This window comes from Pteropus vampyrus, unplaced genomic scaffold (genome assembly GCF_000151845.1).
Source record: "Pteropus vampyrus isolate Shadow unplaced genomic scaffold, Pvam_2.0 Scaffold319, whole genome shotgun sequence".
NCBI lineage: Eukaryota > Metazoa > Chordata > Mammalia > Chiroptera > Pteropodidae > Pteropus > Pteropus vampyrus.
In genome coordinates this window covers 362,015-375,593 of record NW_011889100.1, presented here as the reverse complement: position 1 = coordinate 375,593, position 13,579 = coordinate 362,015, and the positions used below count along the sequence as shown (strand labels likewise).

The following is a 13,579-nucleotide window of genomic DNA, read 5'->3' as shown; positions in this document are numbered from 1 at the left end:
CCTCTTCGTGGCGTGGGACTAGTGGGGAAGGCCCTGAACCAGGACATGGATGTTTGAGAAAGCCTCGGGTAGTCGTTTTTGACTTTTCTTAATTGGCTTGTTTGTTTATGTAGTCATTCGCTCATTTTTAATAAGTTAACATCTCAAGGGCAATTTTCTAGAGATTATAAAGCAAATAAAAGTGGAACTATTCTGGCTGAAAACATAAGGGAGTCTGACAGGCTTCCTCACCCCCTAGTGGCTCCTTAGGGAGCTTCCCTTAGTGTCATTGTTTTAAAAACTAGTGCCTCGAGCAATTTACAGGACGGACCGTGGGGCCGAGGGAGGGGGGAAACCTTGTGGAAGAGTGGAAAAGGTCAGGCTTTAACAATACAACATTCAGATGGGGGTGGGGGGTGCTTGGAACGAGTCCCTTCTCATTCCTTGTCCTCCCCCCTGCTCACTCTTTCCAGCAATTCTGGGCATGTACACACTGATGAGCAACAAGCAATACTACGATGCCATCTGCAGCGGGGAAATCTGCAACACCGAAGGCATCAGCAGTGAGTGTGTTAGGAAGCCTGGCCCCAGGGCCTGAGGGGAGGCGGCAAAGGGTGGGACAGGTGAATGGGGAGAGGACCGACGGGGGAGGAGACTGTGGGGGACACGTTGGGCTTCCCTTCCTGCCCTCACCCCCAGGTGTGGTGCAGCCTGACAAGTATAAGCCGGTGCCAGATGAGCCCCCAAATCCCACGAAGATCGAGGAGATACTGAAGAGTGTTCAAAGCAATGATAAGAACCTGGAGGAGGTGAACCTCAACAATATACAGGTACGTGGCCCCCATTCTCCAAACAATAAGCCTGGGACACTCTGTTGACATATGAGTCCCTGAGCCCCACGTGCTGTTCCCGACAGGACATCCCGATAGCCATGCTAACTGAGCTGTGTGCGGCCATGAAGACGAACACCCACGTCCGGAGCTTCAGTCTGGTGGCCACGAAGAGTGGTGACCCCATTGCCAATGTGAGGCTAGTTGACACCACGAGCTCTCGCCCCGTACTTTGACACGCACCCCGCAGGGCAGAACTAACGGCTTGTGCCGGGGCTGCTGTTCCCACCGCGCTCTCAGGTAGCCCTGGGGGAGCCTCCGCCCCTCGGAACTACAGCTCACAGCTCTGAGGGGCTCAGGTCGGCTCCCCAAGGAGCCAACCCCCCAGCACCCCACACTCTGGCGCCTAACCTCCCTGCCACCACCCGCACGTCGCTCCCCCTGCATCCCCACCTCCAGCTTCTCAAGGAAGCTCCTCAGAGAGCTGTGCTTCCCTCTTACTCCTGTTCTCTCCTCAGTCACCTGTGACATTGTCCCCCAATCCTAACCCAAGTCCCTACTGCCCAGGCGGTGGCTGACATGCTGCGTGAGAACCGCAGCGTCCAGAGCCTGAACATTGAATCCAACTTCATTAGCAGCACAGGGCTCATGGCCGTGCTGAAGGCGGTTCGAGAAAACGCCACACTCACTGAGCTCCGGGTAGACAACCAGGTCAGCACTCCATCCCCCTGGGCTTTGCATTTAGGTGACACTCGCTGAGTCTCTTCCCTGAGGCAACCACCGCGGGGGCGGGGGCGGGGCAGGGGGGGTGGCCAGCTAATCTTGTTTGAATTCTCCCCATTATCCTTTGAGGCGGGCCAGGTGAGCAGCTCTCATCACCCACTCAGACCTCCCAGAGGGTGGGTGGTCTGGGACAGTGAGCCACCCAGAGAGTGGATGACAGCTTTCACTCCCCCTACAGCGCCAGTGGCCTGGCGATGCCGTGGAGATGGAGATGGCCACTGTGCTCGAACAGTGTCCCTCCATCGTCCGCTTCGGCTACCACTTTACACAGCAGGGGCCACGAGCTCGGGCAGCCCAGGCCATGACCCGGAACAACGAACTACGTGAGTAGCTCGGATGCCGGGGTCGGGGGCAAGTCGGTAGCCTCCCGACAGCTGACATAGTGCCAAAAACCCTGGGGTGCTGCCAAAGCAATATTCACACGAGCAGTTCTATCCCAACTGTGATCAGAAAGTAGATAGAAAAGCATCCCCTGCTCCCAAAATATACGTCCCTGTAGAGAAGTGGAAAGGAAGCTAGACCTACCTGTTTGGAGGCACAGTACTTTTATTTGTCGTATTGCTTCTTATTTTATTATTGTGGGGTGGGCATATTTGGTGGCCTGAGACGCTACCTGTTTGCAAGTCTGGCCAAGGAAGGGGAATGAAGATCACCTTTGCAGACAGCAAGAAATGGAACAAAGACTCATGTTTACTCTTTCTCCTCTACAGGTCGCCAGCAAAAAAAGAGATAACACTGCCCTTCCCCGACCAGCTAGAGCTGGGAGCCCCGAATGCTTAAGTCCTCATCTGCCCCCCTTCCTGTAAATAAAGGCCCTTCTGTCTACTCGGTCTGCCTCCTCCCTTGGGCTTTGGGGTGGAAATCTTGGCGCTAACCCCCAAGGGTTACTGCCAGTTCATCAGGGGATTATTTATACTCTGGGGATTAGCAGGCAGAGAGGTTCAAGTTACTAGGAGGAGGTGGGGGAGCTCCCTCCCCCGGTGTTCCCCATAACCCTGCCAATCCGTTAGTCTCTTCTACTTTCACAGGCTACCTGGCCTCGGCCGGGTTTCCAGGCCCCCCCAGTGTCTATCCACAACCCTCATGTGACCTGAAGGAGGAAAAAGACTTTCCGTGGAGGTAGGGAAGAAGGCAGATGACACGAAGGGCAAAGACCTCCTCCTAACAGACTTATTAATAGGGCACCGGGCTGCGTGCAGCTGGCGCTGGCATGACCTGGTAGCGGGCGGGGGAGGGGCTAGCGTACGGGGAGCTGTGTACATTGCAGGGGAGGAATGAACACATCTGAAATCCTGCAGTGGGACAAGGAACCAGACCCGAGCAAAGTTAGGCTCCCAGCGCCCACTGCCGTTTATTTGTGGATTAAATGAGGAAAAGGTGTCAGTCCAAGGGGGGATCAGGAGGTTCCTCCTCATCAGAGTCGAACTCAACATTCTCATCTTTTACCCACCGACCTCGTCCGTCCGGGATCCATCCAGAGCTGGAAACATCAGAGAAAACAGAACTGGTCAGGATTGGAGGTTTATTGAAAAGTCAATGGGACAAGAAAAAACAATTGAGAAGGTTTCGAAAAAAGGAGGGTCAGAGAGAAAAGGGAAAATGTGAGGACGGTGACCCTGCAAACTCACCTCCGAAGGGTGAGGTAACGATCCAAGGCTCGTCGCCTCGTGGGGCTCACAGGTGCAGCAGATGAGGCAGGTGCTGACTCCTCAGCCTGCGGGCCAGCCCCAGGCTCAGGGTCCCTACTGATCTTCCTACTTTGGAGTTCAACCTCTGGCGGTGGCAAAGGGGAACGGGAGGCAGGGGGACGAGGGGCTTCTGGTCTGGGTAGAGAAGAATCAGTCTGTACAAGCAGTAAAGGAAAGGGCTGTTTCTCCTGTGACTCCCAACCCCTTAACCCTTTTCTCGTTTAGAAAATAAAGTGCAGCTCGCTGCCCACATTGAATTAACATCACGTGTAGGAACGGTACGTTTCCTAGGATTTGACATTTTCAGCAATCGAGAATTACTGGATTTTGTAAATTGAAATACCACTACCAAAAACAATGCTATAAATAGAATGATGTCATTTGTTTCCAAAGACTATCAATATACTAGAACAATGCGGAAATGATAAAAGCGAGATATTTCATGGCAAACTTTGGTGGTACGGTTAGGACTATAATCTGCGAGTAATCTCGGGGTAAATGCTGTAGCTCCAAGCATCGCCAGTGAGTATTCTCAGCGAATAGGAAATGAGTTAAAGCAGTGTTTCCTAAGCTGTGTTCCTCGACATATTAATAAGTCTCCTGCATTAAAAGCCTTTTGGAATCGAATAAATTTAGAAAAGGCTAGGTTAAAATTTTTTAAGCTTTTTATCATAGACTTTGTAGAGACCTTAAAATACACAAATGTCACTATTCTTCAAAAGTATCCTACTTTGTAATCCTGCAAAGCGCCACCTCCCAAATTTTTTAACTACAAAATTCTCTTTATCCTGAAATACCAGTTAACAGCTCCAGAATACTAGTATTCCTCAGGATACGATATGAAAAACAATCACTTTACTTATTTTATTATTTTTTTTAGGCGAGGCAACCCTTGGTTGACCTCACAGATTGCAAGAATCTTGTCAGTTTACAATCCCTTATTTTTTGGTTTTTTTTTACACCTACAGCACCTGGTCTTCCTAGGTGGTCTCCCATCCAAGTGCTAACCAGGCCCCACCCTGCTTAGCTTCTGAGATCAGACAGGATCCAGCTCGTTCAGGGTAGCATGGCCATAGATGAAAACAATCACTTTAGAGCCACTGATTTCCTTTTGTCCCTCCCTACCCCTGGCTTTCCCACCCCACACACCTGTACTTCCGGCGGCAGCAACTGTTATAGTGAGGGGCTCTGTGCAGAGCATTCTGGGTGATGAGTCGGGTCTGGGTTAACAGGGGAGCCTGAGTTGGAAATGGAAGACAGGGTCAGGGCTTCTTCCTAGAAGCCAAAGCCCTTCAAGCCTAAGGTGTGGAGCACGTCCTGCCTGGAACACACGCTTCCCTCTCTGATTACCTCCACTTTGGTCTCTTTCCTCTCCAGTTCACTCTGCTGTCTTGGATTCTGCTCTGTTCCCTTTCCTGGTTGCTTCTTGCCATAAAAAAGCTGCAGGCCTGAGGAAGAAGGGAAGAGAATTAAAAGCAGTGCACCACAAGTGGTTTGAAGACATTTTAAAGGTTTATTCTCCACACACACACACACACACACACACACACACACACAGAGTCTTCTCCTAAACTTACTGGACAGATGTTTCTTGCCTGCACGGTGGGCAGTCAGCATGGCCAAGGTGTCCAGAACAGGTCGGTGGGGACAGATAGCACAAGCAAAGCTTGAGAGGAGGGGAGAAGGAGATAAACAGTCCTTGGGAAGTGGGGGGTTCTGCCCGTAGGTCCCACCCTGTCCTAGAAGTCCTCTCCAAAGCCCAACTGCCAAGTATCCCAATCTCCATCACCCACATCCTTGCCCCTCACTCCCCACCAAAGAATCCTGGATACTGCCGCTCTCCTCCTTAATAACGAAACTTTACTGGTCTCTAACCACAGAGCCCTCAGGCTCCATCCACTCTTCGCCCTCACCGTCCATCCCGTAGCATCAGCGCCTCATCCTCTGGGATATAACTGGCCAGCAGGTCCCCGACCCTTCGCTTCTGCAGAGGGTAGGGGAAGAAGTCCGGGTGAGATCAGAGGGATAGGAGGATGTGGTGGTGGGGAGGGAGACGACAGGAACGAAATAAACGGACTAAACCCCATGGGGAAAGCAGAGATCCTAGATCGAAGAAGGGTCACAGGCCAGCCTGACTCCCTCCCGCCCCACCCCAGCTGTTGCCAGAGCAACCAAACAACGCCCCCCCCACCTTCGCGACCAGCAGAGGGCGGCGGAAGCTGCTCCAGACGCTCCGCTCGCGCGCTTACTTTGAGCACATTGAGTTGACTCCAGTCGTCCCCTTCCCTCTTGAAAGACATCACGACTGAGCCCCAGAAATAATAGATTCTATTGCACCGCCTTCGCCACTCCTTTCAGGCCACCGTAGCAAGAATGGGGGGTCCCCTAGCCTTCGAGCCTCCTTCCGGTCTGCCTGCCTACTTCCGGGGACGCGCTTCCGGGCGACCCGGAAGGCCCGCCTCCAGCCCGCCGAGGGGGACTGCATTGCCTATGGCCCCCTGCGACCCTGCAGGCGCGGAGCCTTTTGGGAAATGAAGTCTTTTTTCGAAGAGCTTGCCGCCCTGCTGGATCCAGGCTCTGGCATCCGGTCATAGTCGAGGCGTTTGGAGGGATAAGACCCTAGATGTGGAGCCCGAATTTGAGGGTGCGCAGTGGGCCCTTGAGGATCTCTGAGTGGAAAGTGTACTTCAAACTCGCAATCATCACGAGCCTCGGCGGCGGCGGCAGCCCACCTGGGTGGGCCTAATTTGTTCACGACCCTAGCGGACCAAGCGCGGGACGGGGTGGAGTCGAGGTGTAGGGGGACCCGGAGACCGGGATGCCAGACCAAGGGACGGACTGAGCCGAGTGTTGACAAAGGTGTTTAGAGTTCAAAGGTCAGAGGTCAATGCCGCGAGTTGTTATAGAGGATCGAAAGTCGGAGGGTGGTGCTGAGGAGAGTCTCGGGTAGGGACTGAATACTCAGGGTATAGCTTTGTGGGACAGGGGCTTGGAGGAGGAGAAGTGACAGGGGAAGGGGAGCGTAGTGCTGGGGGAGACGGGAGACTTGGGAGAGAAGACAGAAGGGAAAAGGACCCCCCCGGTTATCCGTCTCCAGACCCCGGGCCGATCACTGTCGGTCCCTTAGCCGAGTCTCCGGCACTTGCAAGCCCAGCTGCCCGCAGAGTGAAGGGATGGCTTCTCCCTCTAGACAGGCCCCCCTTGGGGGCTCAGGACTGCTTCAAGGGAGCCGGGCTCGTTCTTACGGAAGCCTGGTGCAGTCCGCCTGCTCCCCAGTAAGGGAAAGACGCTTGGAACATCCGCTGGCGCCCGGAGACACCCTGGCTGGACTAGCACTCAAATACGGGGTGACGGTGAGTCTTCCAGGATTGAGATGTGGACAACTAGTTAGAAGAGATTTATTCCTCAGGAGAATATCGTGGCCCTTCTAGGCAATTTCCCCTGAAGTTTTCCTCATGTATCATGTCGTCTGATCCACCTTTATCTTTTTGTTTTCCCATCTCAGCGTTGCACTGTCTGCTTGGGACAAATCGCGTCCCACCATCCCAGTGGAGAGGCGCAGCACCCACGTAGTATACCAGTCACTACGCCAGCGGCTTCCCATGCATTAGCTGGTTTGGTCCTCCCATCCCTATAAGGGTATAATCGTTCCCTTTCTACAGATGAAGAAACTGAGACTTAGATTGGTTGACCAGTTTGACCAAGGACAAATAACTAATGAGATAAAGAGTGAAAATTCAAACAGGTCTGTCTGACTCCAAAGTCTGTACTATCAACCACATAGAAACTTTTAAATTGAGTGATTAAATATTTACAGCAAATAATGGAGAGCTGGTTTTTAGTTCTAAGTTCCTTAAGTGCTGATCTCTTCTTGTTCTTTTTTCCTCCTCAATGCTCTGCCTTCTTTTTCCAGGAAGGTGCCCTTTTTTGATGTAAAACAGGTACTGTATAGTCAAGCATTTCAGGTCACGCATAGGGTATATTTGATAGGTGTGAAAATACATTGCATAAAGTTGATGAGGTCGTGTTGGTGTTTTTTTCCATATCCTGTTGAATTTAGCTAACATTTTTATGTTTGGTCGGTTTGAAGCACTGTGGTAGCCATCTTAAGAGAGAGAAACAAAATGTATAGTCGGTGCCCTCGTGTAATTTACAGTCTAGTGAGAAATGGACAGGGACACAAATAATGGTTATAGGTGACAGAATGTGGTGAGTTTGTAGAGGTACTAACAAAGGGTGGGAGATCAGAAGAGATTAATTTTTATTTGGAAGGGAGCAGGGGTGGACATCAGTGCAGATTTGAAGGGAGCCATCGTCAAGGGCCTTGAAAGACTTAGAAGTTCCTTCCTCTGCGCCTCTCTGCAAACCTATGTAATCCAGTTGTTTACATCTTTGTCTTCGCAATAACCTATACTCTTAAGGGGTGGAACTATTTCCTTTCAATTTTGTATTGTAGAGTCTGGGATAGTTCCCAGCACATAGAAGCCTGATAGATGTTTCTTGAATGAATGAAAGTATGGCTAAGATTGCCACACATGGAGACCGGGAGTATAGGAAGATGAACACTTCAGGTAGAGGGCATTGACTAAACAAAGGAAATGGATATGAAAGTACTGAGCAGCCATGCCAGCAAAGCCTCAAGCTGTGCAGACAAGGGAACTGTGCTACTAGTGAATCGACATTTATTTATTGAGGTTTTCTTATAGCCTTGCAGCTTTCTAAGTACAGAAAAGCTCTTTAGTAAAGAATTCTAGCTTCTGGCCTCATTCTGCTGCTTACTGGCTGAGTGACTACATAACGCACTTCCCCTGTTTGGGGCCTCGGTTTTCTCACCATTTGTAAAATAAGGGAGATGTATTAAGTAATGATAATTACCTGTCATTACCTACCTGTCATTTAAAGAGCATTTAGTGTGTGCCAAGCACTGCATGTCATCTCATTATCTTCATAAGGCTTTATGCGGCAGGTGTAACTACTCTCATTTAAAGATAAGGAAATAGGCCATCGACTACACAACAGGTCTAATTAGTAGAACTAGGATTCAGACCAGTTCATCTCATTCTAAAATTCTCACTTTATACTGCTCTGTTAAACTAACTCGATTCTAATGGCCTTTCTGGCTCTTGAAGACTGGCTCCATGGTGAGGACTCTGGGCTTCGGCCTTGGTTACAGCCTTTTTAAGAGTAGAATGATGTCCCCTGATGTATGGTACTTTTAGGAAATAACAAAAGCACCAGAAAATTCATAGATTAATCCATAGCATCTTGGAGCTAGGAGGGACATAGGATATTTTTTAGGCAAAATAAAATGAATAGCATCACAGCACTTAGCCATGTCAGTTTTGACTCTTTTTATTCAGATTAATCTGGTTTTAAACACATTAAAGCATAAGATTTTATTTGTAATAAGTTTATTTGTAATAGTTTTGCATAAGTTTATTTGTAATAGTTTTGCCCAGAGTGGAAACAGCTCTGATATTTGACAGATATAAGAAATATGATTTCCCAAACTGATATCAATATGGGATGAATTTTTAGTAAAAGTGGCTGCCTGGCCTCTGATAATAAAAAAACTGATGTATCTGTGGTTTCTATATTTTATTATCTAGTTTGTGTACTCACAAAGCATTAATGAGCCTCTGCTGTGTGTCAAGTTTGTGCGATGCTGAGCAGCGCCTTAGGGATACAGAGCCAGCAAGTCGCCATCCCTGCCCTTAAAGAACTCACAGGGATTGGGCAGGACAGATATGCAGAGAGGTGAATAACAACATAATAGGGTAGGTATTATTGCTGCAATATTTACAGTCTGCACTGGGAGCCCTGAAGGAGTTAACACAAAGGGAGTGATAATCGATAAGTAGAAGCTTTCCAGGCAGAGAGGGGATAGCATTTCAGGCAGATAAATAAAGACACAGAACTGAGAAAGATTATGAAATGTTCAAAGAAAAATGAGAAGCTGGGAGTGGCAAAATGTATAGGTGGCAGAAGAGAGATGAGGCTGGACACCCTTTGGGGCCTGGATTGAGGACGCCCTCGAATGCTAATTTAGATTTTATCTGAGCCAATGGGGAGCCGTAGGAGGTTTATAAAGAGGGTAATGGGTTGGTCAGATTAATTAGAAAGATAGATGTCAGCAGGGTGGAGGAGGAGTAGGAGCAGGGAGAGAAAGACCAGTTTAAAAACTCGCAGTACCCAGATGAAAAATATTAAGAGTTGTTCTGAGGTGGTGGCAGTAGAGTGAAGATGAAACCAGATATGGGAGAGATTTTTATGGCACTTTTGTTGACCACTTGGGCATGGGCGATGGTGACCCAGAAGTATGAGTTAAAGGTGACATTGATATTTCGACCCTTGGAGACAGATAGATGGCGCTACCAGTCACCATTTCAGTAATGAGTAAATAGGTACCAAATAAATATTTGGTCAGTGAAATTATTAATATATTAGTATGGAAAGCATTTCCAGAAGGAGCAAAGAGGCCCCGGCTCTGTCGTTAACTTGCCAGATAACCGCAGGCCAGTAACCCAACCATCCTGGGCGTCAGTTCCTTCATCTTTAACAGAAGTTCTCAAAGTGAGGTCCACGGGCTCCAACGGGTCCCTGAGACTCTTCAGGGACCTACAAGGTCAAAACCATTTTTCGTAGTAATAATAAGACTTTATCTGTCTTTTTCGTTCTCACTCTCATGAGCGTATTGTATTTTCCAAAGGCTGCATCACGTGTCACTGCAACATATCGAACGTAGAGGCAGATGTGCGAATCTTGTTGTCTTCTTTTAAGTCAGACGTTAACGTGACTTGCAAAAACGTAGAACAATGCCTCTCTTCTTGCTACATTTTTTTTTGTCGTATTGGGAATATAGTTATTTTTCATTAAAACATTTATGTTAACGTAATGAGATTGTTATTTTTAAATAAATACGTGTATTTCAAATTTTCAATTTTAATATATAATACTTTAACCACTGATAGCTATAATCCACATAAATAAAAGCTTTTCCTGCAGTATTTTTTTAAAATGTAAAGAGGCCCTCAGACCAAAAGCTATAAAAACTACCGATCGATAAAATAAGGATAATATCAAACCTTTATACTTTAGCTTGCTTGTTGTAGAGTCGAATAAGACTATACGATCAGTTTCAAAGGCATCAGATGCTATACAAATGTAAGATTTATCATTATTACTGTCATTAATTGTGGTGACTTTTTTTTAAAGATGGAACAGATTAAGCGTGCAAACCGCCTTTATACTAATGACTCCATCTTCCTGAAGAAAACCCTCTACATCCCCATCCTGACAGAGCCCAGAGACTTGTTCAATGGTTTAGATTCTGAGGAGGAGAAAGATGGAGAGGAAGAGGGACAGCCGAGGAAGGATAAAGCTGGGCCACTCTCAGCAGAGAGGAAGAAACAAGAGACAGGTGCAGGACGCGCCAACGGCCAAGCCCCTCCCACACCTGGCCAGGAACCCCCGACCCCCATCCAGGACCTCTCCGCCTCTGATTTCCTTAAGAAGCTTGACTCACAGATCAGCCTGTCAAAGAAGGCTGCCGCCCAGAAGCTGAACAAAGGAGAAAGTGGGTGAGTCTTGAACGGTTCCTTTTAAGCCCCGCCATAGACGTCTCCGTTCTCAGGCCTGACCTGACCAGACAAGTAAGTTAGCACAGTGTCAGCAGAAGCAAGGTGAAGTCCTTCCTTCAGGTGGCCCAGGACAATGAGCAGAGCCAGTGGCCGCTCGAAAGAACACAGGCTGGGAGACGGTCCCGCGTTGTTGCCAGAGTAAAACCATTGACTGTTCTTACCGCTCTGATGGCCCATGAAGGAGCAGCGGGCTTAGGACTGATCCCGGAGCTGCCCAGACTCCATCTTAGGGCAACCAGCTCGTGCGTACTAGGAGAGGAGGGCAGCTTCCCACAAACCTCCTCACTTGGCCATTCTCGGGTTCTTCCCTTGACCTGTCCCTCTCTTCCCCTTTCCTTACCTGCAGGGCACCTGGGGAGGATTCAGGTCTTCGCCTGAGCCCCCCTCGGATGCAGCAACGAGCAGTCCTAGGTCCCGTGCCGCTGACCCGGACCTCTCGAACTCGGACACTTCGGGACCAGGAAGATGAAATCTTCAAACTCTGATGTCCCCAGAACTGACTGAGAGAAGCAAGATGTTGAAGGAGCAACTCGAGGGGGAGGGGAGCCTGCGGTGAGGCTCTAGAACCGGCTTCCCAGCCCGCCTCCCGTCTTCCCCAGCCTCCTGTCCATCGAAAGTTCCTTGGCCTGGGCCAGTTTTGCTGGCAAGAGTAGTGCGTGGAGAGTAGACCCCTTCTCAGTTCTCCGGCTGACTAGAGTCGTCCTTCAGGTTCAAAGGCTCTTTTCACATCCCTGCTGCCTTTCCCATCCCTTTCACCAGTCCTGGCCTTAGAGCAGGGAGGCAGGGACTCTCCCAGCCCCCAACTTCCTCACCATGTCCCCCTATGTTACCTAATTTATTTGGTGCTATATTGAAGTAATATTTATTTGCTGCATCTTATTCTTTCCCACTCTTAGCTGAAAAATGGGATTTCTGTACCCCTGGGATGAAGGGGACCCAGGAACAAGGAGCCAGTGACTGCTGGCTCCCCATCTTCCCCACCTTCTTAGCCAAGCATGTTACTGAGGACAGAGCAATCAGTGACCTAGCCCGCTGCAGAAATGGCCAGGCCTGTTCCCCAATCTCACGATAAAGAATCGGCTCCGTCTTGACTAACCAGTTCGCTGTAAGTTTTCACAACTCTTACTCCGAGACAAAACAGCAATGTGGGGACTGGAACTCTCCACGCCACCAGTTCGGCCTTCTAACCTGCTCCTCTGTCAGCCTGTGTGAGACTAAGGGGTGGAAGAATTTCCTTGAAATTTAGAGAGGACAGTCGTGGAGTCCTCGTGTCGTGGGGGTCTTTTGGTTATAACCCTTCCCCACCAGAGCCTGTCGACCTATGCCTTGCTCCTCGCTGCGTTATTTATTCGCAATTTGTAGCACTGATCTGCAGTACAGTTTTGGGGGGGTTTCTTAAACAGAAGTAGGAAATATGCCTGTCTCCTGTGTGGAAATGGCAGTGCTTAGAGAAGTGGCGTTTCTCCTTCCTCCGTGGCGATCACGAGATATAAGAAGCTGGAGAGATTAAACGTTGAGCCCTGTGCACGTTTTAGTAGTTTTATTTCGCCTGTCAGACTCTGCCCTGCCCGCCCCTTCTGCCTGCACTCCGGGACAGCGCCACTGGGCTCTGTCCAGACTCTGCCTGGAGCTGGAGGTCTAGGATGTCCCTAAAGGCCCCTTCCCCCCCCCTGTCTTTAGTGTCCCGGGAGGGGTTAACTGGGCTCTGCTCTCTCCGCCCACTTCTTAGGAGAAGGGGCTTTCCTGGTTCAGACATCCCTGTGGGGGGAATAAGAGATCCAAGTTTCACTTCGTCTTTTCGGGCAGCCGGTTTCCTGTCCCGGGACCGGAGTGGGAGCACCCCGCAAGCCTCAGCATGGGGCATGGGTTCTCCACCGGCGGGGTGGGGGTGGGGTGGCTCCCGAGTCAGAGGCGCCCTTGGCAAAGGCTGCGGCCCGAGGACCGAGAAGCGTTAGTGCGGATGAGCGGGGTTAGAACTGTCGCCGTGGTTCAGTCGGTCGCGCGGCCGCGGCCCGGCGCTCAGAGTTTGCCCTCGTCCAGCAGCTTCCGGAGCCCGTCGCAGATCTTGCCCAGGTGCTGAGTGAAGTCGGGCCCGTAGAGGGCGGTGAGCAGGCCGTGGTCCGAGAAGTGGTCGAACACATGGCGGATGCGGTTGTGTGACTTGGGCGTCAGGTGGTGCGCCACCAGCTCCAGCAGCATGTCCCGGCACTCGGTCAGCAGGTCGGCCAGCACGGCGGCCTCGAAGGTGAAGGCCACCTCGCCAAAGCTGAGCGCCGTCTTGGCGCCCTGATGCAGCTTTTGGCGAAAGCGGGCGGCCAGGGCCAGCTCGCCGGGGCTGAAGCAGCCGCTGCGGTGCAGCACGGCCACCTTCACGGCCACCTTGATCAGGTCCTTGATAACCCGCTGGGCCTGGGGCCGGCTGTGCGTGTACTCTTTGGACACACGGTAGAGCTCGTCCAGCACCTCGCTGCTTGTCTCGTCGATGAAGAGATGAGCCACGGACCGGCCGGCCATCTTACTCAGCAGCTTCTTCTCGGCTTGTAGGGCCAGACTCTTCGAGCTGAAGGACTCCATGGGTCCTGGGGAAGAGGGAGAGGGAGAAGGATGTGGTCAGTCACAGAAGAAGGGCCACAGGCTTCCTTAGAAAAAGAGATGACTT

General features: G+C 50.4%; 4 protein-coding genes and 1 pseudogene across 6 annotated transcripts in view; 2 read left to right on the top strand and 3 right to left on the bottom strand.

Moving 5' to 3' along the window:
• Nucleotides 1-450: 450 nt before the first annotated feature.
• On the top strand, nucleotides 451-2,420 carry TMOD4 (tropomodulin 4). The gene is made up of 6 exons (XM_011377702.2): nucleotides 451-542; nucleotides 679-809; nucleotides 896-1,003; nucleotides 1,377-1,520; nucleotides 1,771-1,915; nucleotides 2,303-2,420. The coding sequence occupies exons 1-6, from the start codon at nucleotides 464-466 to the stop codon at nucleotides 2,323-2,325; spliced, it is 630 nt and encodes a 209-aa protein (XP_011376004.2). The 5' UTR covers nucleotides 451-463; the 3' UTR covers nucleotides 2,326-2,420.
• A 455-nt stretch (nucleotides 2,421-2,875) lies between these two features.
• SCNM1 (sodium channel modifier 1) lies at nucleotides 2,876-5,701 on the bottom strand. 2 transcript variants are annotated; one of them, XM_011377644.2, is made up of 7 exons: nucleotides 5,530-5,701; nucleotides 5,194-5,264; nucleotides 4,858-4,946; nucleotides 4,631-4,728; nucleotides 4,430-4,518; nucleotides 3,221-3,435; nucleotides 2,876-3,072 (listed from the first exon to the last, which is right to left on the bottom strand). In XM_011377644.2, exons 1-6 carry the CDS (start codon nucleotides 5,578-5,580, stop codon nucleotides 3,267-3,269), a joined length of 567 nt encoding a protein of 188 aa, XP_011375946.1. In that variant the 5' UTR covers nucleotides 5,581-5,701; the 3' UTR covers nucleotides 2,876-3,072; nucleotides 3,221-3,266. The 2 variants fall into 2 exon arrangements, with proteins under 2 accessions (XP_011375946.1, XP_011375945.1); XM_011377643.2 differs by having other exon boundaries at nucleotides 2,878-3,072; nucleotides 3,221-3,415.
• Nucleotides 4,240-4,358, bottom strand: LOC111730550 (annotated as a pseudogene).
• Nucleotides 5,702-5,748: 47 nt separating the features above from the next.
• On the top strand, nucleotides 5,749-12,445 carry LYSMD1 (LysM domain containing 1). The gene is made up of 3 exons (XM_011377640.2): nucleotides 5,749-6,633; nucleotides 10,496-10,860; nucleotides 11,267-12,445. Exons 1-3 carry the CDS (start codon nucleotides 6,454-6,456, stop codon nucleotides 11,403-11,405), a joined length of 684 nt encoding a protein of 227 aa, XP_011375942.1. The 5' UTR covers nucleotides 5,749-6,453; the 3' UTR covers nucleotides 11,406-12,445.
• A 135-nt stretch (nucleotides 12,446-12,580) lies between these two features.
• The window catches only part of TNFAIP8L2 (TNF alpha induced protein 8 like 2), a 3,372-nt gene continuing 2,373 nt past the window's right edge, over nucleotides 12,581-13,579 (bottom strand). For both annotated transcript variants that reach the window (XM_023521833.1, XM_011377642.2), the window contains exon 2: nucleotides 12,581-13,499. In XM_023521833.1, coding sequence (XP_023377601.1) covers nucleotides 12,940-13,499 — 560 coding nt within the window. In that variant the 3' untranslated portion in view covers nucleotides 12,581-12,939. The remainder of the gene's footprint in view (nucleotides 13,500-13,579) is intronic.